Raw genomic sequence first — 23540 nt, forward strand, 5'->3', positions numbered from 1 at the left:
GGGGGGGGCAGCCTGCTACTGCGAACGAGAGAAAGAGGAAGGGGAAAGAAGAGAAAAAGGGGGGGCAGAAAGGGTGTTGAAACCCGCCCCCCACCTTCCCATCCCGCGATCGGTGCTGCCTCCATCAGGACAACAACCCCTCCTCCTTCCCTGCACAACAAGATGTGAAGCGGAGACTCCTGGGACTTATCCTCACCCTCCTCATCCTTACAGCTCCCCTTTCTGCAGCCATTAGCGACGGGCGAGGAAGAAGCGAGTGGAGCTGGGGACCCCGCGCACGCCGTGCCACTCCCCCCGCCGCCTCCCCCCCAGCCCTGTCGCTGGCGGTGGGTATTTTTTCGCAGGGTGGTGTTGGAGGGGGAAGGAGCCGCTGCTAGAGGACGGTGATCTTTTTTTCTTTTTTCCTCCTCCTCTCCCCTCCTTCGCCCGCCTCCTTGTGGCGATGAGGAGGAGGAGGACGGCGCCGAGGAGGAAGAGGCTGATGGCGGCAGTGAGGAGGCAGCAGGAGGAGGAGACCCCCCGAAGGATGAAGATGATTATGGTGGCGGCGGCGAGGAAGCACCAGCACAACAGCCGGGATTAATTTTACTAAAAAAAAAAAAATTAAATATTCACCAGCCTCCATTTTTTAATTTTTTTTTTTTTTTTTTTTTTTGGCGGGGGCTTTACCTGCTTCTCCCATCTTCGTTCAGCCCTTTCGCCTGGGGGAAGAGGCCTCACTCCCCCCGCCCCAGCTCCCACCTCTCCCAGCTTCTCCGCTGCCGCCCTCCCAGAGCCCGAGGAGCCGAAAAAGGGGAACTTGGCCCCCCTTCTCCGCCAGATCTTCCTCCTCGCTCTCGGCCGTATTGTTGTTCTTCACCTGACTCGGGGCCCCAGAAGAACGTGAAGGTTTTGGGGTTCACCCCCCACCTTCTCTCTGCTCTGAGTGATTGTCTAAAAAATTAAAAATGGCCGAGAATGTGGTGGAGCCGGGCCCGCCTTCAGCCAAGCGGCCTAAACTCTCCTCACCGGCGCTCTCCGTGTCCGCCAGCGACGGCACAGGTCAGTCTCGGGGCCCCAGAGCCTCCCCGCTCCTCGGTGCCGCAATTACTGCCCTTTTCTCCCCTCTTCTGCCTAAATCTCCTCCTCCCTTTTGCTGCTGTTAGCTCGAGCCTGCTTTTCTCCTTCCCGTCTGTTTCGCCTGTTCTCGCTCCATTTGAAGCTATTTGCGTTAATGGCATAGGGAGGGTGTTCGCGTGTTTTGGCCCTTCTGGTTTTTTGGAAGTGATTGAAAGCAAAGCTATTCAGTTTATTGTGCTTTTGATCAGCTGCAGATAGGACTTAACAGTTCGTCATTTTCGTGTCTTTCACAATAGTAGCGATTACGAGCTCCTTGCTAAGCATAATGCCAGTTGCAGAAATACGAAGTAGCGCTAAAGACGATGCTTTTGTACACTTTATTGTTGAATTACGTGTGTACACACAAGTTTTCTTGGTTTTGTATTTTATTTTGCATATATGGGGTTCTTTTAGAGCTTGTTTAGAAACGAGAGATTTATTTCTCTGTTTTTCTTTTTTCCTTCTTATGTGCAGTCTGCTTATATGATTTACTTTTTACAATCCTCCGTTCTTCTTCCTGCAGAAATGTATCAAAATACTGCTTTTCTGATTCAAATAGACCATCGGCTTTAGAAAAAACAGCTAAAACCAAAATCCAGATGCCACGCTTGTGGCTATAAGGTTTATTGAGACTCTTATCTTCTTAGAGATGAAATTTTATTTCACCTTATTTGCATTAAGAATCAATATGGAGTGTAGTTAATCTTGCATCTCCTGTTTCTTTGCTGCAAGACCAAAATGTCTGAAATTCCCCTGTAGACTTAAGAGCTGTGAAGAAAAAAGGGGCTTCTCTGCAGTCCTGCAAAGGTCTTTGGTGATGCTGGGAAGGCAAACTACAGCATGGAAATTTTAGGTGTCCCAATCCCTAGCAAATATGAACTGGTTGTACTGGGAGGGGGGAGGAAGTAACAAAGGGCTCTTCAGCCTTTTAATGCTTCTTGCGAAGCAGGTGAGTATTTGGTGTCATTTGCTGTGAGAATACTCTGTTACCTGTCCCACAGGAGTTTCTTTGAACTCCCATTAGATCCTATTAACCTATGGGATATGGAGGAGGCCTCCTCCTGCCAGTCTGGTGGGTGGTGGCATTTCTGAAGGCACCAGTGCTCTTGTTCAATGCAGTTAACAGGCAAGAAAAGGGAAGAGTTGTTTTCTTATTGTTGTTTTTTGGGATCTTTGTTTTGTTTTTTTTTTTTTCTGAAAAGCTCTTTGACAGTTAACACCACATTTTAATAGCAGGTCTTTGAGCAGTGGATGTGTTTCTACTTGGGATCATCTCCAAAATTTTGATTTTTGCCTTTTCTATTTTTGGTGAATGACATAATAGTTTTGAAAAGTTTGTGTGTGACTTTTAGTGCATATTAAATACAGCCAATATTATGTTGCAATTGGAAGACATGACTCTTTCTAATATCAACAGGTCTTCAGTAAGAGAGTAGAAGAGGGTTGGAGGAGCTACTCTTTGGCTAGAACTAGTTCTAGCCAGTTTTTGTGCTAGATTTGGAAAACAGTGGTTAATTCAATAATAACTGTTTTAAATTTTTCTTGATAGTGGTTATTTTGATCTGTTTAGAGAGGTGAAATAAAAATATTTTGTGAGAAAAGTTCTGATACTTTAAAAGTATGAAAGTTAAAGGCATGTTTTGATTCAAATGAACACATCTAAGTTTAGACATTTGTGATCAAATAAAGGTTGGATAATTTGTGAATGTATTTCAGTTTAACAGGTGCAGACTCTCCCAGAATACTTAGTCTTTAGTTGTTAACTTACTGGGCAGCTTTTTACAGTTAATAAATGAACTTTTTACGGTTTTGGTGAAACTCTAGGGACTGGACAGTTTCAGTACGTTTCAGACAGTTTCAATTTTTCCCAAAGTGATTGGAACTGTCATTGCCCGGTCTATGCAGAGTTTTATAGTGGTGCAAACACTTCACGTGTACTACATAAGACCTGTTAAAGAGTTCTTAATATTGTGGCTTTTTTTTTTTTTTTTTAAATTGCCAAGTAATTATGGGACAGTTTTACTTTCTGTGTTTTTTAACGTGACATATAATATCTATTTGTGTGGGTAAAATCCAGCCTATGAACCAATGAATGTATTTTTTCACTTGCTGCTTGAGACTGCAGTTTTTGTCACACTTCTGTTGTGGGAAACTGCTTTGAAGTTTACAATTTTTTAACCTATCTGCTGGTTAAATTTGCTTTGAAATAGTACAAACAGCTGTCATGAAGTAAATTCCACTTATAGAATCTTGTATTGTCCCCACTCCTCGGTTAATTATAGGAAATAAGTAACATGGTACTTATGTACTTACTCAAGCACTCTTTTTAAAACTGTTCGATTCTCAGCACTATCAGAGAGGAGGAAGGCAAGACACTTGCACTGTTGATGAAACTTTTTGCAGCAGCTGTGCATAGTGCTGTTTTTGCTGTTAACTTTTTGATTACTTTCTTAATCTGAAACATTTTAGTTTGTTAGATATGTAAAAATGATGGCTGACTCATGTCACATTATTCCCAAACTTGCAGATGTTAAATATATTTATATTGAAGGCGAAAGAGGAGTCTTTAACTCATGTTTTCACTGTAGACCTGGATGATACTCATATTCTGGGCCTGGAATGTACTAAACTCTAATGTTGGTGGCTTTCTTCTAAAAAGAAGTAAGCAGAGATTGTCCTAATATGCTTGATTTATTGGCAGCAGCCAAATATAGTTGCATTTCTCGCTTTGGTTGCAGTGCTGCATCTTCTTCTGTCTTAAAAGTTGTAGATGTTTCATGTGTTCCCTGCTCAGAATTTGCTTTGCCATGGAACATACTGTGTTAGTGTGCTTTTTAGTTGCTTTATTAAGGCCAGTTCAACCTTTAGGAGGCAGACTGAAATGTTTGTAGCACATCTTGTAATAAACATTCTGAAGTAGTTTAGAAAGTCTTGGTACTTGCATCATCCTCTAATATATTAGAAATTTTGGATGGTGTCACTTTTCCTTTAATGTTTTGTAGCTCTAGAATAATTTCAGAGACAGGACTGTGTGGGATTCCCTTGAACTACACCAGGTTTTTCTATAACTTTTTCCCCCTTTCTCTATTTAAGTGTTAAATTTGTTGCAAAGAAGAATGGTAATGATCTATGTATCTTGTCCAGGCCTTAAGTTTTCCATGGGCCATTACAGCTCTACAGTGGGATCGTGTTTTGGTGACAACAGTGACTTTGTTACACTTCAGTACCAGCACGGTTACATTGACAGAAGACGACACTGACTACATTGCCATTGTAGCACCTTTGCTCACCTTTCCTAACTGGTAGCAACATTTTTGATATGTTGCACCTACTCTAGCAAGGCTTTCTTCAACACTGTGTTAGCACACCGGTGTGTATTAGTCCCCCCACTATAACAGAATAACTGGAGTGGATCCTGAGGAATTCCCTCTTGGAATAAAATGAGTGAAAGTTGTTCATAAAGATAGATTTTTAATTGGATGCTTTAAACCACTTGTTTTGGTATTAGTGGGGGTGGGGGGGAGGGTCAAGAGATGTGTTTTTATTTGTGGATCCCTCAACTTTTCTGAAAGCAATGCAGGTGTGCTGAAATTGCTATGTACGGATTTCTATGTGGTATATCCAGGGCAGGAGAGTTTTATCTTATTTTACACCCCCCCAACATGCACTCCTCCTCCTGCTTAGAAATAAGCTGTTTTCTGTGAGCTGGGAAAGCATTCTGGGCTCTGGGTTCAAAACTGCTGTGTTTCTTCACAGAATAAAAATGGAGTACACCCTCTGGTGCAGTGTGTTTGTATAGTGTGTCTTTAGGCTGCTAGATCTGAAAATAAGATTTTAAGTGCTTAGTGTTCCAGGCTTGCTGGGACACTGGAAGTCAGTTTTCTACAGTTAGTTGGCATGTGTGTTATATCAAAGAACAGAGAATGTATTTTGTGGCATGTGCCTTAACATCCTTCAGTTTCCAATATCCAAAAGTCACATTTTTTCTGCACAGTAGAACATCTTCAGTCTCCCTTGAAGTATCCATCTTTTGTAAACTCTGGATGATCCTTTTTCTCAGGAACTGTTTCTGACCTTTTAAATTTCACTCTCCCTCACATCAAAGGTCTAAGACCTGTAAGAAACTTGCTTCTGGACTACGGCAGTTTTGACTGATACTTGTCTTTCATTTGTTCCGAATGGATCAGGATGTTTCTTTTCTCAAAATGAGTTGTATTAATCTTACCCCACTGCTCTTTTCAATTCTATTTTCCAAGAGCTGTGTGGTTTTTGCTAGTGTTTGTACATAGCATATTTAAAATTAACAACTTTTCCATCAGTCTGTTTTCTAGCTAACATTAAAGACCAAATGATTAGTTACATTTTAACTTGCAGCCATCAGTTAAATGTTTTCATCCCTTCTTGTTAAAGCCATATTTCTTGCTGGTTTTGCCTTAAAATGTCATTTGATGGATGGAATATACTGTAAGTCAAGTATTGCAGTAGCGAATGCTTGTGTGGCAAAAATGAGTGTCTTTCCTGTGTTAAACACGCTCTCCAAGTAAATGCATTAGGAATAAATATAAATTAAGAAAATGTAAGTTTGTGAGACTTCTTTAAAAAATGAACCAATCATTCATATAGTGCTTAGTGATTTTTTTTTTCCAAAGAAAATCATGCGGACTTTTGAACCTTGTAGGTTTTCTAACTGCTGTATCTATTCTTTGTGTCTTTCACCATGAAGACTCTGTCTCTGACGTTAGGTAGCTTTCTAACACTGCTCAGAAAAAGTACCTATTTAACAAAAAAATAAATACTCCAACACGAGGAGGACCATACATACCATGGTGTAAAACTGAGTGTTGAGCACTTACAGCTAAAAAGCCTTTGAGACTGGAAAACCAGTTTGCAATTGCAATTTAAAACTAGATTCACAAGTTTAATATTGCAAGGAAAAACCTTTGGAAAAAGACTTGGGAATTTAAATCCTAGATTAAAAAAACCTAATTTTTCCATCTTGTTCCTCACAGTCCTAGAGCAGGGCTTGCCTTGAGTTCAGATTATTGGTCACTTGTGCATTTGTAGAAAACCAAATTTTGTCTGGAAAGGGTCTATCAGAATCTAGGTTTTAGTATATGGTTTTGGGGGGTGTGGGTCTAATAAGATACTGGGGCTAAATGCTGAACTTCTGTAGGAGTCCTAGTTTTTTGTATCTTTATAATTTGAAGCAAACCACTTTATTATTAAATTTCAATTTTTTGTGATTTATTGTACATTTCCTGCATCTTCTCTGTAGGCTATTTGATCACCTCCAGTGTGTCACCTCAGTGTCTTGCTTAGGAGCAGCCTTTCAGTGCTTGCTCCAGCTGTGTAACGATACTACTTCAGCCTTTCTCGTCACTTGATTTTGTGCTCCTTCTGGGAGGGTTTGCCCAAAAATCATTTAGATTTATTATTTGACAAATGGAGTAATTTTGCTGTGTAGATTTCACTGACAACTAAACAATGCACACCTGTCTCCAAGGATTTTGTTTTTCTGTCTTTACTTAAACTGTAGCAGCAGGCTGAAGTAAAATACATCTGTCTCTGCATATGGTGGTGTGCCTGATAAAAAACTTCTGTGGCTGCCTTGAATTTGTAGAACTTTAAGTAGAACTTCAACTAGGGCAGAGATCCTCCCCCTGAACAGTATCAGACAACCTACCATTCTCTTCCTAAATAGCAACAAGTTTTCTTTAAATGGACTGGCATATGAATGTATTTAAAGTTCTCTTAAAAACTCAATGTGCAATATTCTCTTTCAAACACCTATTTCTTCCAAATCTTTTTGAAGAAAATTAGCAGAAGGAGTGTTGAATGCTGATGCACTCAAACCACAGTAACTTGTTGCTCACTTGTTGCTGTTCCTGTAAACAGGCCTGACATCAAGCATGTCAAATGGGAGACCAGTCTAAGGTTTTTATTAAAAAGTGCAAGTTAGGTAAAGAACCTTTGAAAACAGGTTATTTTCTATTAGTGGTCATTATGAGATAGGGCAGATAAAGATTTAGCTCTTTCCCATTTCATGGTGTGAAACACCTCTGGACTGCATCTTTCTTTGTATTCCTGTGAGAGATCTAAGGACAGGAGTTTTGAATGGTCTCTGCTTGTAGAATCAGGATTTGCTGTTTCCTTTTTTGTGGGACTTCCAAATACCACTGAATAGACAATTTCTCTTGTTTTAAGAGAGATTGTAACATACCCCTGCTGTTCTAATGGATGAAAAGATGTGAATTTTCAGTGGCTTTTTTCCTTTTTGGAATCCTAATAAAATGTAAAAGTCTGGCAAAATGCTGATATATATGGCTTGCTCAGTACAAATTTTGCTGAAGCTAAACTGCCTTTTACTACAAGTTACTGAGTGTAATTCCAGGAAATCTGGGGTATTACTGGTTTAAGATAATGAAGTCTGATCTGCTGACTTATGTTATTTTGTTTACTTGTAATTTTTTTGTATATAAATTCAGCATTGCTTTTTGCTTTTACTCTGGAGTAATGTTGAATGAACTCAGAAAAGTGACTTGGCTTTTTGGTAATTGTATATGCAGATTGCATCATTTCAAAGTCGTTGTTAACTTGACAATGAAATGAACTTTACTCTCTTGAAACTGATTTGTAATTGCTTCTGAAATGAATCAGTGTGTTCTGTGCGCATAAGGGTGTTCCCATCCTATCTGTGTGTACCCAGTTTTTGTCCACCAGCTTCTCTAACTTTCTAGACCTGTGTGCATACACAGATGCCACTGGGAATAGTAATACTAATTTAGAGACTTTTGACTCAAGTTAAAGGTAGCCCAATGAAATTTATGCAAATAGCAATGTGTTCACAAGGAAATTATTAATGGTGTGACTTCAGCATTTTGGAATTAAAATGTCAAAACTTACGTGGGTTATCAGTGATGGCAAGACTAGTGCCTTTGTGTAACAGCATGAATAAACAGGTACATAAATAAAAATGTATCTGAAATTCCTCCTTAAGTAATATTAAATCTTTAAACATACCCTATTCCTGAGTTTTGACCCCAGTCTTTTCTATATGATTACACCACTTCTGTTTCCCTAGAACAGTTACAATTCTATATTCCAGACTCGTAACCATTGCATTTTCACTACGGTTTTCTCTGCTTAACTCCTACTGTCATCTGTACTAAATACTGGTTTTTTGAAGAACTTTGAATATGAAGCTGAAAAGTTTGTTGTAAATAGAATTTCCTTCTGAAGCTGCAGAAACCTTGCATCAGTCAGAGTCTACTATAATAGGCATTTCAGTTGATATTAGTTTGGGAAGAGTATGACTTAAACTTACAGGTTATTGAGACTTCACAAAACTGAGACTATTTTCCTTAAGCAAAAGTTGATGTTGATGACACCAGTGTTTGAATAGGGATTAGGATAGCTTAAAAAATGGAGAGAATGAAGTCTCAATTTTCTAGACTTAAGTAGATGTTGAATGATATGCTGTTGCCACTTTAGAAGATTTTTTTGTGGTTGTTGGTGTTCACACTTGTAAAATACTTACATTTATGCCTGGTTATTACAGCTAATATTGGAATCATGTGCATTCTACATGGTGAATTGGACTTAGATCAATAAATGTTTGATTGTTTTTAAAAATATTTGTGCCAGAAATTGTGCGCTACCATAGTGTGCTAACATGTTTTGAACCTTTGTGTTTGTTGTCTTCCAGTTGTTTTGAATAAGGTTGTTTAATATGTTTTCTGTTTGTATTGTTTAGTCTTACCTCAAATTACAATATTTCTTGATGTAGTGAAGAAATTCAGGTCTTTTCTGGATTGGCAGGGAAGGAAGGTGTGCTTTCCCAGTTTGTTACAGGGAGCAGAATTAATATTGAAGTCTGACGCTGAAGACTCAAATAGTGTAATACAGAACACGAATTCTCAGTTGCTGCTGAGCAAGCGATCACCCTCCATTAGGGTTATACAGGGAGTGCTGTCTGAGGATTTTGGAAGCAGTAGCTGCAATGATGACTCTAGACCTTAGTATCTTAGGTTGATGTGAATGTTTTGCCCCTTCATTTTAAATCAATTTAGTAGATGAATTTAAATTAATTCTATGTTTTAAATTAGAACAGTTTGGTAGAACTTGCGTTACCATTGGGCAGTTGTGGCTTCGTAGAGTATCTACATGAAAAGCCCCCTCTTTTAATGGATTTGATGGTCTGGTCTCCAAAGTGTGATATAGCAAAATTCCTACCAGATTGGTGTGTGCCTTTGTCCTTAGGCATGTGAGTTTTTGTTTGGGTTTTTTTCTTCTTCCCTGATAAACTGCCTGGACTTATCTAGCTTAATTTTTTGTCATTGTAGAGGCCTTGGGAATTGATGACTTTATTAGCACTTTGTTTCAAGTCTCTGCTTCACCTTTGCTTCTGCATTTTCATGGATACTTGAGGATTATCCTGTGAGATTGTGTCTCCTTTTCTTGTCCTGTCTTTTTTTGGTTTCATGTTTTGAGTTCTGCCTTTTTTTTTTTTAAATTTTTTTTTCTTTCTTTTTCTTTTGAGGACATTTCAGACAGTGTGTTTTAGGGCCTGTAATGCTGGTGCTTAACTGCAAGCCTGAATGACTGATTTCTCTGGAATACCGGTGGGATCTTCTGGGCACTTTCTCTGTTACATGTAGGCCCTGTTCAGTTATGGATAGCTTTTGTTTCTCCATGCAGGGAAGATACTGACCTCAGCACCTTATTGTTGTTCTTTGTCTGAAAGCACAGCAAAGGTGTTGTGTTTGCCATGTGGTCCAACATCATCTGTGGTTCCTGTCAACCCTGTCACATACATGCTTTGTATTCAGTGTCCTTTATTAAGCCATGTCTGTTTGTTTTGTTGTGAACACAATGACTGTGATATAAGTTGATCCACTAAGATCTTGCTGGGCTTCAGAAGCATTTGTGTAAAAAGGTGACTGTGCAGCAGCTTTCAAAGTTGGTGTGTCTGTTGGGAGTGTGATAAAGGGGAAACAGGGACAGGAACTGTTGAGTTTCTTACCTCTTTGCTGGTCTGACAGAGGTAGGCTCAGCAATCAGCAGCTGTCTGACCTGTCTGCCGTGCAGGGTTCTTGAGGCATTGCTGATCACACATGATGCTTTTCCTTCAGCTTGTACCAATTCTTCTCAAGACTGAATGCTCAAATGTCTTAAGTCTGAGGGTTCATTCCTGTGAGAATAAAGTGTTGCTGTTTTGTAGCACATGGGGGTGTTCCTAGAAAACCAGTATTGTTCACTGCAGCCTATTTGCTGGGACCAGATAGTTTCCATATAGACAGAAATTCCTGTTTTATTCTGAAAGGTGAGTAAAGGACTGTTGTCTTAATCCAGAAATGAGAAAATAATGGGATCCTGACTGTAGACTAGAAAGCATGTAAAAGAAACTTGTATGTCCCACCTGAACATGTGCTGATTTCCTTGCTAAGTAGTTAGTATTGATGTATTTTCCCTGCTTTATACACACTGTCATAAATTGCTGCTATGCCTGCTTTGAGAGCTGTTGCATCACCGGTGCTACCAGGTGCTCTTGCAGTAAAACTAACTTGAAATAAATACTTTGTAGCTAATTTGAAAATTGATCACTTGATAAGACATTGAAGTCTTATTGACTTAAGGATTTTGATTGCACACTCTGCATATGTATTAGTTTAAAGTCCATTTTGGTGCCAGGTGGCTTTTCAACCCAGGCTGGCAGTTTCCTTGCATCTTGCAGATTAGGCATTGTCGAAGGTAGGCTTTTAGAAGTAGAATCCAAAATCAAGAATTCAGTCCATAGTACGCAATGCAGGTTAGTACACCGATTTTTGAAGTTGCCTTCTCACAGTTTAGGGCACAGTTCATACTACTTAATTCAGTCTAACTGAACTGCCACTGGTAGAGATGGACCTGCTCCCACTGTCTTTTCTGATTTTCTCACTACAGATCTAATATAGCCAGGATAAGTTGTTGGGATTTTTTGTTTTTGTTTTTCTAAAGGCTTGCTAAGTGTTCAGTAGTGGTACAGTTCCTAAAAGGAAATTATGATATGCTTTTGCATGTTGAGTTGATCACAGATTAAGACTTTCAGATCTACTACTTAGATGTTGCTTTGAGATTTTCATTTCTTTGCCTCTTGGGTGGCAGCAGCAATCTGTTCTATGCGTTCTTGATACCTGTAGAAAGAAATACACTAATAATACCATAAACAGCATCATGGGGAATCACTGTGCTGCTCTACTGAGATAAGGATTGAGATCAGGATTCAGTCCACCACTGCCACTTCCTACCAGTGTGTTGCTGGATGGTTTTGGGCTTTAGGCCAGATACTGTCAGTTCTATTACATCCCAGTTTTTGTGTTAGGATCTCTAGAGATGATGAGTGAGGTGGACAGATCTTTGCAGGACTAATCTTCCTCCTCTGCCTTCCCACGAGCTTGATTTTCTAAGTGAGAAATCTTTGTGCATATCCTTAATGAAATAGATTGCAAGAGCAGCAGTGACCTCAGTGTACTGGAAAGTCAATCAGCTCTCTGGATACTTCTCACCATTGTCTTAAGCTATGCCTTTGTCTCTTGGGTGAGTATATATGATCTTGTTTTCACATGGTTGGTGAGCTGCCTTGCCCAGCCTTGACAGTTTTTGGCTTGGTCATAGGTAGAACTCTCTGCAGTGGCCTTTAGGGCACCAGTTCTATGTAGAAGACTAAAATGGATTTCAACTGTTATACATACACAAGGTCCTATTCATCTTTATGGTCATTTGAAGTTTTGTTTCAGTCCAGTATCAGAAAATTTCTGCCTCCCAGCAGTTGACTAAAAACGTAATTTTCATAGCTGACCAGACAATTGAAAGTTTTTTCTATATCTACTGACTAAAAAAGACTTTGAAGGTTTGTTTTTGGAAAAGACTTCTAAAAAGGAGCAAACTCATACCAGAATATTGCATTCTTGGTAGTTACTACTTACAATTCTGGCTAATAGTTGACAGTATTCTTTTACAATGAATTGTCTCTAGTATATACTCTAGGCTTAAAAATCCTAGCAAGTTAGTTTTATGTGAGAGTTTCATATTGAATGTCTTAGATGTTTTGATGTAAAGAACAAATCCAGTTAGGATTATTTCACAGCCATTTGGGTTGGGGGTGGGTTTGCTTAATGTAGCTGGTGCTGTGTTGTATTTTAAGGTATTAATAAAAAGAATTAATACCCCTTACAGTTTTTATGACATTTTTCTTTCTGTTCACTGATGTCACAGAATGAGCAGGCCAAGGAGCTCAGATGGCTTGTACCTGGATGCTCCAGTTAGTAGTAGTAGTAAGTAATGGGTAGTAAGCCTTAAAGCTGGAATTATCTCCTCATTTATGAGGAGGGAGAATTTAAGGAAGTGAGGTCTTCAGAGAAGCAGATTAATATTTTCTCGTGAGTCAAGATGACCAGATCTTTGTCTCTCAAAACAAGAATTGCACTGCCCCTTTGTGGTGTTACATCTGAAATCATCATATGGGTTGTCCTGAGAAAATACTACGTGGCAGTTTGAAAAACAAATTAGTTTTTCATATTCAAACATTTACCAGTCACTTTCCAGTTGGTTTTGTGAAGGGCTTTATATGCAATGGTCTGAGCACAAGAAAGGTGAAGAGAGGATTTTTGGTGTGGGACTTGCCCTGTGCTGGGAGTTGTGTTTGTTCAAGAGCAGAAATTCTTTACCCAGCTAGAAATAGTCAAAAACACGGCCTTTAGACTGTGTGGGTGCTGATGGGAGATGTCTGGGCTGCCATGATGGTTGTGTTGTAGGTACAGGCTTTGTGCCGAGTCATGTTTTTGCCAATCACTTAATTTTGTTTTCAGTTTTGTTTGTTCACCATTGAGGACAACAGACTAACTTGTGAGTTCTTGATTGTATCTTTTACTCCTTCCTCACTCGTGGGCTCTTTGTCAGGTTATTGGCATTCAGGATGTAATGTTTCAACAGTTGCCTATTGTCCTAACAGGCTTCTTAAGGTGCCAATGGAAGCTGATTTGAGCTGTCATCAATTTTTTTCATTGCCTTTTCAATTTCCTTGATCTCTAATTTTAGGGTCTCTTCCACTAACTCTTCCCATGGTCATTGAAATGTAATTCTTAAATTAAACACTGAGCGTTGTAAGTTGGTTTTGGTTTCAGTTTTTTGTTTCGGGTTTTTTGAGGGGATGGGGGTGTTTGGTGTGTTTTTAGATTAATCTACTGACACAAAACATTAAGTTCATAATTGTAGATGAAAGAGAACTTGGACAAAGATGTATTCTTCTGATTGTTTCTTCACTTCTGAATTTTCAAAGATACCAGTCATGCAAATGAACGATCAGTCCTTAGTGTGTCTTGCAAAGCATAACTTCTAGCACGAGATATATGATAATGAAGAATGGGCTACCTCATAGTAATAGTTTAAAAGTTCTTTAATGAAAATTTTCTATCTCTGGTGGTTTGTAGTAATGTAGAGTGTGTAAAAGGAGTGTTAAAATCCCTGTTGTGGTGTACCTGCATTCTTGCCAATCTCGTCCATATTTTCAGAATTCTAAAGTCATAATCTTATCTGTGATAACACTTTTGAAGTTGTAGAAACTCTGTTAGTCCAGGTGTTTGGCAATGTGGGTTTAGTATCACGTGAAACATTTTAAACAGATCCATAATGCTGATGAAGTTTTCTGACTTACATGCTTTTCAACTGTAGTCTTTTCCCACTAATATTTGGACCGTTTGCATCTTGAGCTCCACCTTTTTTGGTCCCTGCAGCCAAGGCTGCATTTGAGCTTTGCATTCCTCACCAAACACTTGTTGTTGGTGAGAACAACACACCAGCTCCTCTCTCACTTGGAGAGGAAGTTGTCATTAATGCATGTCAGAAACCATAAGCTTTCCAAGTTATTTTTAGTTTAACTAGCATAGATTAAATAGACCAAGGTACGTATATTAGTGCAGACGCAAGAACTTGTTCTCTTGAGCAAATCGGTGTTGGGTACTATGTAATATTCTAGTATCTGTATATTCTAAGTAGCAATCTTTCACCACTTAGTTACCTTGGGGATTGCTTTGCATGGGCTCTTGAGATGGGAATTTGTTTTTTCGTCCTAGTGTTTTTCACAACTTTGTGGCAAGGACTCTCCAGGGTAACTTTGTTTTCTGACAGTATTTGTTGTTGGAAGATACTGGCTGTCCAGTCAAGTTCAATTTGGCAATTCAATGCTGGTAATGAATGTATGTGGAAGAATAAAAAAAACCAAACAGCTACCCAAAAAAGAAACCAAAACAACCAACCAAACCAAATGCCAGAAAACCCAATTCAACATAAAACCCTATAACCAAACCTCTATTTATTATATAATAAGTAGTAAACATTTTTGAAGTTATATTGCTGTATTAATTATTGCTGTTCCAAAGGCAACAGTTTAGCAAAAGTTTTTTAAAGACAGTCTTTTCCCATCAGCCTGCTAATTCTTTTTTATAATTGCTCTTTAATTCCATTGGCCAACTCTGAGAGATTTCAGTATGTATTTTTCACTCCTCCCTTGTCAAAATTTCCAAGTTGAGAGATCTATAGGCTGAGATATCCAGTGATCTTTTAACACAAATTGTAGAAAGCTGAAGTAGAATGGTTTTCTCTAGTTTAGATCCCATAAAGTTTAGAATCACTTTTATCCTGATGAATTAGATAGCTTTCCGTAACAAGTGATAAGGGAATTTTGCTCAAATACAAAAAGTCAAGTTTTGCTGGAAGTTAAAAAGTAGAAACTTCAAGATGCTATTATTAATTGCTCTGACCTCATACACAATCCGTTTTGTTTTTCAGATTTTGGATCACTCTTTGATCTGGAACATGACTTGCCAGATGAACTGATCAGCTCCACAGAACTTGGACTCACCAATGGTGGTGACATTAATCAGCTGCAGACCAGCCTTGGCCTGGCACAAGATGCTGCCTCTAAACACAAGCAGCTGTCTGAACTTCTGCGGGCTGGTAGCTCCCCAAATCTCAATATGGGGGTTGGTGGCCCTGGCCAAGGCATGGCCAGTCAAACCCAACAAAACAGTCCTGGAATGGGAATGTTAAATAGCATGGTGAAAAGCCCCATGGCACAAGCTGGGTTGACTTCTCCCAATATGGCAATGGGTGCAAGTGGACCAAACCAGGGTCCTTCTGCTCAATCCACAGCAGCAATGATGCCCACAGTGAACAGCCCAGTTAACCAGCCTGGCATGGGAATGAACACAGGGATGAATGCTGGCATGAATCCTGGGATGTTGGCAGCAGGCAACGGACAGGGGATGATGCAGGGGCAAGTCATGAACGGTTCAATTGGAGCAGGCAGAGGGCGACCCAATATGCCGTACCCAAACCCAGGAATGGGCACTGGGAACTTGTTGGCTGAGACACTGCAACAAGGCACTCCACAGATGGGAGGGCAGGCTGGACTGAGAGGGCCACAGCCTGGAGCCATGAACAAGGTAAGACAAGCTCAACTTGGTTACTTTTCCTCATTGTTGACTTTGTTTTGTAAAATTCGTCCTCTGCACTGTGGATTCTGTAGGATTTTTTCTTTAAGAATCCTGTATGATGGATTAAATAGTTTATATGCTGCTAAAGTGGAATTTGTGATGGTCACAGGAAGCAAAAATTGAGTGTTGCACAGCAAGCAAGACTATGACTAGATTAAAAAGCCTATTTTAGAAATCTTGTGACAGTACAGATTATCTATTACATTGAAAAGTAACTTGATTGTATTTTATTCTGTTTTATGCTTTCTCTGCAACTGTATTAATCCATCTAATGTGATGCTGGTATTGCAAGTGTGAGGGGAATCCATCAGGACCTTTTAGGCGCTGTGGTGCTTTTTTCTGTATGACAGTTAGTGCAAGTATTTGTTGTCTGAGATCAGCTGAGTGTTTGTGCTGTAGTAGATGCTGAGAGCCGCACACAGGTTTGAGTTGACTGCTCTACTCGCTGTGTGTGCTGGGTATTCGAGTTAATGGTGGGGAGTGAGTGCTTGTGTAGGCACCTGAAGACAATGTTGGGCTCTTAAGACTGTTAATGTGACTCAGTTCTAGTTTGAAAATTTGCAGTGGCTTTGTTTATTGGAGAGTAAGCCAGAAAGCTAAAAAAAAATATTTTGAAGACTGAGAGGGAAATAAATGTGCTTTTGTAATCCAGGAGGTTGGAAGAAAGTTGTTGTCCTAAGTCACTGAAGAGATGAGAGAAGACCTACTGGTTTAACTAAGGATAAATGGATGTCTTTAATTTAATTTTTGTCATGCACAATTAGCCAGTAGAGTAGGAGCCACTTGAGTATTCTCCATTTTTTTAATGTTTTGATCAAAAGCCTAGAAAATTCTTCAGTATTTTAGTTCACTTTAAGTGGGTATTTTGTGTTTCTTGGCTACTGAGGGGAGAGCTTTTTTAAGGTGCTTTGCAATACCTAAATCTCTCTGAATGCCTAAAGTCAGTCTACTTGGAAGACTAGGAATGATAAGTAACAGTCTATAAGTGTGTTTGAAACATACATAAAAATCATGCTGTGTATTAATGGTTTTGTCATGCTTTAATATATTAAGTGAAATATTACTTTTTGTGTCTTGTGAACGTTAATTATGAAATTTTTTTGTCTTAGTTGCTTGCTTAAGCTCAGTGTGCTAACTTTTCAGGGGGTGTGTGTGGATGTGTGTGTGTGTATATATATATATCTGTGTATATATTTGTTAAGTAATGAGTTGATTCTGTGGTCTGGTCATTTCAGATATTTTTGACTGATAGGAAAATTGATGCAAAACTTGATTACTACAGTAGAAAACTTAAATGCAGCTTACAGTGGTAAGAAATATGTAGCTGCTTGAAGTATTCTTGCATTGGAATTATATAACACCTCACTCATTATTCCTTGGCTGTTAAAAAAAAAAAAAAAAAAAAGGATCTTCAGAGGTCAAAAATTGTTGTATTGAGTGTTTGGATGAAATGCAACTTCATCCATAATTACCAGAGCTAAAGGCGAGTTATGCACTATAATAAACTCATTTATCTAAAAGTAAAGAAAGAACATAAAATGAAGCTTTTGACTGATTTAGTCTAAAATTAAATTGTTTCCTTACCTAAATTCCAAAAGTTCTCTACTCGTAAATTAAGAGCACCTTACGCTTTTGAGAATATTCAGGCCAAATACACAGTAACTACTGGTTTTCAGTTCATAGTCCCAGACTGGTTAAAAATACTTAGGTTCGTTAATTGCTGATAAAACAGTCTTGAGACTTCTTGTGTTTAGTGGGTATATTCCTCATAAAGGAGTTGAAACTGTCGGATGAAAGAGAACAGTCTGAAATGGAGGCTGAAATTCCGGAATGTCTTCAATTGGTTTGGTTGTTGGCAGGGAGCCTGTGTTTCACTTCATAGAGTAGAGTTAGCGAAGTCTGACAACAGTAATGTCTGACCATTTTATCTCTCCACCCATCTGCTTTTGGGTTTTCCCACCTACAAATCTTCAAAAAGTCGATGAAAACAGAGGACCTTAAGCAGTTGTTTTTAAAAGCCAGTTTTTCTAATTGGTAAATTTAGTAGCATGTTGCTGTTAAAGTGGGAGTTGGTGCAATTACTTTTGTAGGTTTTCTTCATTGCTACAAAAACTGCATTATCCAGAAGCTCTCCTTCAGTAGGAAGGAAAAAAGTCAGACGAGATGCTTTGGTTGTGATCAAGTTCATCATGTAAGTTTGCCAAAGGCAGCCCCTTTAGGTGATGGGAGGGTTGCTTCAGAGAGTTCTCTCTCAGTGAAATGGACATGTTTTGTGCAATAGTTTGTATGGAATAGCTTAGGTTTCCTGTGATGTTGAGTAATTGGGAGGGGAGGATGTTATGCTCTTCTAACAGCAAAGATGAACTCCAAGGGGCTAGTCAATTTGGAAAGTGAAATTGGTTATGTTTCTGCTCTGTTCTGTTATCTTGTGGAGTTACTGAAGTTTTCTTCCTCTCTTCCCAAAACATTGAGTAGCAATAGAGTTGGAACACTTGTTTGCTCGTTATCTATGTACTTCCAACCTTCTCTAATTGTGCATGTTACTTTTTGGACTTGAAATCCCAAATGTCTCTGTAAATTATTTCTGTTCATAAACTTGTTCTGCTACAATCTGATGCTTCCATCCTGTAGTTTTCTGTCCTGATGTTAGCAGTCACCGACTTACGAAGAAGCAGTTCTCTCTGGATGCCGTTTCTGTGCCAGTTGCATGACAGGCTGTGTGGAGAAACTGAACCTGACTGAAATTGAAACTCAGGTGGTCATTAAAAAAATAATTAATTTGAATTGTTTTTCAGGTCCAGTTTCTACTTGTCATTTGGAAAGCTAGTATCCCTGTGTTAGGGAGGGGATTTTTTTAAAGGAGTTGATCTTGCCTGTCAAAGGAGAGTGTGAATCCTACTTTGTTGACAGTACAGACGTAAAAACACTTGTGAAAGTCTGCCCTGAAATGAAGTGTTAGAAGTTTGGAGGGAAAGGAATTGTAAGAAGTTTCGTGTTCTTGAATAGTTTTTTGTTTTCTATGTGCTTGGTTTTGTGCAAGTTAAGAGAGGATAACAGACATGCCTTTTACTCTTGAAATAGTGTTCTGGAAATTGTTTGTAATGCTTGGGTTCTGTCATCATTGAAGTACTTTTCAGGCGTTTTATTTCACTAGATGATTTTACAGCTTTGATTTAAATGTGAACAGGTAACTTATTACAAAGCTTGAATTGCTAAAAGCTGATTCATGTTGCTGGTTTTGAACCATTCTGTGGGATTTTATCTAGTTAAAACTTTTGTTTTGTTCTTCCACTGGGTTCTGTTGAGAGTGCCCGTTAGGCTCTTACCTGTCCAGCCTTGTATGAGGGAAAGAAGAGGGTATTTTGTGTATAAGTCACTCTACACATTTCTGTCATAGCCGTGCTCTACCACAGAGCGATAGACCTGACCTTCAGGTCAGTTACATTTCCTGTCTGATTCAAGAAATGTTCCCTTACTCCACTAATGAAGTGGTTGTGTAGGCAGTTCAGATTGGTAAGGGCATTACTACTACCTCTGCTATGTGAGCATTTCACTTGAAACATTTAGTTCCAGTAGGTAATTCTTTGTGACCTGGTTTACTCTTTCAGTAAGTGCAAAGTTCTCTGCTATTATTGGCATTATCAGTTTAACCTCTGTGAGGAAGATTGAATGGCAATATTTTACAAAGACAAAATAATTAGTCAGCATCTCCGTAACTTCCTCTAAGTAGAACAATAAGAAATTTCATAACAATAAATTTATGTTCAAAGTTGAAGACATTGAAGATGTCACCCTCAAATTGTGAAATTAGATTAAGAAAATAAAAGCATCATATATTTCTTAGTGTTAGCACATTCAGCCTCTCATTTTAGATAGGTGGTCAGTGTTCTTGGTTGCCTTTCTGTTTTTCAGTAGCTATTTGATTCAACAGGTAATTGTATCCATACTGTTCAGTCTGTGACTAAGCATGCCATATGATCAAGTACATTGATCCATTCGAAGGGTAGTGTGAGTTCCAGTCCTTGCCTTTCTCTTCTTTGGTAAACTGAGGTGGAAAAAAAAGAATAATTGCTCACTTTATACCAGAGTAAGAGAGGAATGTTTGTTTATGAGGGAAAAATGAAGCAGTGAGTCTAAGTTTCTGGAGTGGCATGGGGAGTTTCTTGCAGAAATAACAGCGACATAATGCTGGTGTCTTGAAATAGGCATCTTAAAATATTGTGCAGTTAACTGCAAAGAAAAATAATCAATAGCAGTCCTTGAAAAGAATGCAGCAGACACCACTGGCAAAATGTAGTTCGGGTATGGTTGAGTTCAGTAATGCTCTACCAGTCAGTAGAATGGCACTAGGAAGTGTTGTACAGTAAATTCTTTGTTTTAAAGACCCATCTGGAATTTACTTATACTAAATTTCCTGTTTGGGGAAAGTTAATTAACTTTCACTTGTGAACCTGTGGATATGGGAAGATACTAGATATCAGTATAACCTCAAACTAGTCCATGCACTGCACTTTTCCTGATAGAGATATGCATAGTTGATACTGTGAATTCTGGATTCTTTGAAAGAATGTTATTAAAACTTAATTCTGTTTGTTTACTTCTCCATTCTTATAGTTATCTTTGCAAATCTAAAAGCTGGTCACAGTTCAGTACTAATGCTGATATCTAGCTGTCTTTCAAATATTAGACTATTAATGATGCAGTTGTTCTTACAGAGAAATGATATAATATTTGCAACATCTGTGTCCATACTTACATAGCTACTTATATAGCAGGTGTTCCTTTTCAATTTGTGTTCTATGGTATTAACAGTAAACTAGAAGCAGAGTTAGTCACTTGACCTTCTTCTGAACTGAAGATACATGTGTTTCATGGCATTAGACTAAAACCTTGGGGAATTTCTCTGCTTTTGTAGTTGCCCCTCTTAGATGGGGGGAGTACCTGAACAGCCCTGTCTGATGCTGCTTGTAAACTAGAGTGTTTCCTGAACTCGTGTCATCCATGGTGAGAGATACACACCTTTCACCATTCTGGTGTTGACAGCCCCTGCTTCCCCTGGATGCAGAAAAGTTGTTTTCTATTGTGTATGTAAAAGGTAGAATCATTTGAGATTACCTTTGCTTTCTATTATCATCGTTTAATGATCTTCCTTGTTTTCTTCTTTACTGTGGATTGGACTTCTGTCTGTTCTTCCTTGTGTGCAAGTTCTTGCATATGTGATGAAATTAAGTGGAAGCTGTGAGGTGAGGGGAGGAAAAAAACATTTAGATGAATATGAAGAGAAGTAGGAAGGGCAGTGAAAGAAAGTGGTGGCCAGGAAGAGTAAGTAGAGATTGTACTTGCTGACTTGTAGCTATGATTAAGCCATGTATGTTTTTGCATTCTCTTGCAGATGAAGCCTTGTACTTCTCTTATGCAGTGGTACTAACACCACCATTCTTTGGCTGGTTCTTCTGCTCTTGTTTATCTATCCCCTTCCACAGAAAATTACTGTGCTGATGAACTCTGTGTCAGTCTTTCTGGTTGTTGCCTACTGATACAATTATACAGGATTTTGATCTTCATTCTGTCATGAGGCTATACATTTCTTCCTGGTACATGTTTTCTTTTATTCATGTTTCTCAACATGTCACAGCAAATAACATGAGCATGCTCCTGCTTCTTGTACAGGATCACAAGGCACCTTGTGCCAGGTGAGAATCTCCCAAATGATGTTTCTCTTGACTCAGTCTAGGGTTGCATGCAGGTGGCTGGTGTCAGGTTAGTCTGTGATGGCAGAAGTGAGGGCTTCGCTGTGAGGTTTAGCTGAGGATCTGGCAGGTGTCAGTCTCACCTGGATCAAGTAATGGCTGCTGATTTGTTCAGGGACACTTTGAAGAGGTTTGGTTTTTAGCATCTTAGGTGTCGCTTGAGTGTCTGGCTTTTGAGTCAGTTTGGTGTGCTTCCCTGTCAACCTGGCCTGAGCTTCTCAGGTCTTTGCCTTTCCTGTAACCTGAAATGGGAAAGTATTACCGCTGTAAGGAGCAGCTAGGCTGAGATGGGCATGTGGTGCTCTGCTGCCAGGCCCCTTGGCAGAGCAGGGTGAAGGGGGAGGGGAGCCCTGTGTTTCTGCCTTGGAGAGAGCCTTGTTGGAGGGGGCTGGTCTTGCACCCCAAGCAGTGCCAGTGGCTGATGCTGCAGAAAGCATCAGGGATCCTTGTGGTGAGCCAACTTGATGAGTAATTTGAAAAAGTCAGCAGCTTCACGTAAAGTTTGTGTTCAGCTTTGTTGCAAATATAAATGTTGATTGGCTTGGTGAAACCTCATCTGTGAGTTTCATTAGAAAGTTGTTTTGGGTGACATAGCAAAAGTGTCCTTTTTAAGTCTAGGTTTGAGTTTCTTACCGTGTAGTCAGGACAGAACTGGCTCACAAGGCCACAGTTATTCTGAACCATTTGGTATCAGCGTATGAAGTCTCCAGTTGTCTGATTGGATGTCTTGATTTCTCCCTGTGACACCAAGTTGTGAAAATGTGCCTTCAGCCTTTAATTCTGAATGTTTGGTTTATTTTTTAAGGCTGATAGCATAAGTTACAGAAGTTAAATGGGGCTGGTGGTAGTAATAGCCAGCTTGTCTGTGCTTTGGTGTACTCTCACATGTCAACTGACTTTGGGAGCTGTGATTGTTAATGAACTTGAAAGCCTTGCTCAGAAATTTATGGTTTTGGGGATGTCCTTGCTTTCAAAACTCTCTCTGGAGTTTTGAGATTCCCTCAAAGTGATAAGGCTATCTTACAGGAAAACATAGCTTGTTTTCTTATGGGACTAATTCTCACTGTCAGGCCCTCGCTAAGCCTTGAAAACCTGCTTGTCAATTTGAGGCGGCGGTGACAATGGGGAATATTTCTGAAAGTGTGTTTGCTGACTCCTTATGCTTTTCTTCTCCCTTTGCCTTCAGCTTAACTTGCACATGAGATTTTACTAGTCTGAGGGAGAAGGAGGAAGGCTTTGGGTCTTGCCTGTCCTGGTTTTGGCGGCAACTGCTTCATTGGTCACCATTGGTGGATTCATTGTGGTCAAGACATGGCAGTGGGAAGGAAGGCTTTTAATTCTGCTTGATCAGTTTGTTTTTCTGCCATGTGTAGAGATTCTTTTCATTGCTCTCTAATGAATTACTGCTGTGTGATTATGGTTATTGCTTATGTGTGGAGGAGTGGGGCTGTCCTCAAGTGAATTCACTTGTGCATATCAGATGTCTAAAGTGGCAGTTTCTTTACTGAATTTTGTATTCCTTTTCCTGTGGCTTGAGTTTGATCTTGCCTTATTTTGTAAATGCAAATTGAAGGCTATTATAATGGATTGAAGGTTGTTACATCCTGAAAAAGAGAAGTGTGACTAATTGCATGTAATCTCAGAGCTTGTTGGTTACTTCTAGTGCAGGTTGAAGAAACTTGGTGAGCAGAAACAAGGTGTTTCTGCTAGGGGAGGATGCTGTGAGAATAAATGTAGAAGTGATTAGAAACAGGCCTACCATGGCGTTATGTTCTTCTTTGAATGCAGAAAAATGCTTTGAACCGAAGAGCATCAAGGAGACTGGACATTGTCTAGTCAAATGCTAATGTGAGTTGAAACAGCACAGCTCTTAAACGTATTTTTGTGCCATTGTTTTTGAGTTACGGCTCCTTGAGGATCCTGCCTGAGTAATGGTGAGAACTTGCTAATCTCAAGAAAAATCTCCAGTTTTTCTGGTCCTCTATGTCTAGTTCTTTTGGTTCTAGAAGGCCAAATTTCACATGGCAAATAAAGGGGAATGCAAGGAATAGGAAAAAATGTCCCTTATTGGCAAGATTGCTTCTTGTTCTTTAGATTCTGGGTGTTCCAAGACAACAAACGGTATATGCTGGTGTGCTAGAACTGTTGAATACGCATGTGG

At 39.3% G+C, this 23540-nt stretch overlaps 1 protein-coding gene across 2 annotated transcripts in view; it reads left to right on the plus strand.

Annotated features, from left to right (window-relative positions):
• Positions 1-213: 213 nt before the first annotated feature.
• The window catches only part of EP300 (E1A binding protein p300), a 61200-nt gene continuing 37873 nt past the window's right edge, over positions 214-23540 (plus strand). The window contains exons 1-3 of one of the 2 annotated variants that reach the window (XM_041481710.1): positions 214-326; positions 451-1041; positions 14923-15578. In XM_041481710.1, coding sequence (XP_041337644.1) covers positions 948-1041; positions 14923-15578 — 750 coding nt within the window. In that variant the 5' untranslated portion in view covers positions 214-326; positions 451-947. Of the gene's footprint in view, positions 327-450; positions 1042-14922; positions 15579-23540 lie in introns of those variants that run through there. The other variant, XM_041481712.1, reaches the window with a different exon arrangement.

Source organism: Pyrgilauda ruficollis, unplaced genomic scaffold (assembly GCF_017590135.1).
Source record: "Pyrgilauda ruficollis isolate IOZ18807 unplaced genomic scaffold, ASM1759013v1 scaffold56, whole genome shotgun sequence".
NCBI classification, from domain to species: domain Eukaryota; kingdom Metazoa; phylum Chordata; class Aves; order Passeriformes; family Passeridae; genus Pyrgilauda; species Pyrgilauda ruficollis.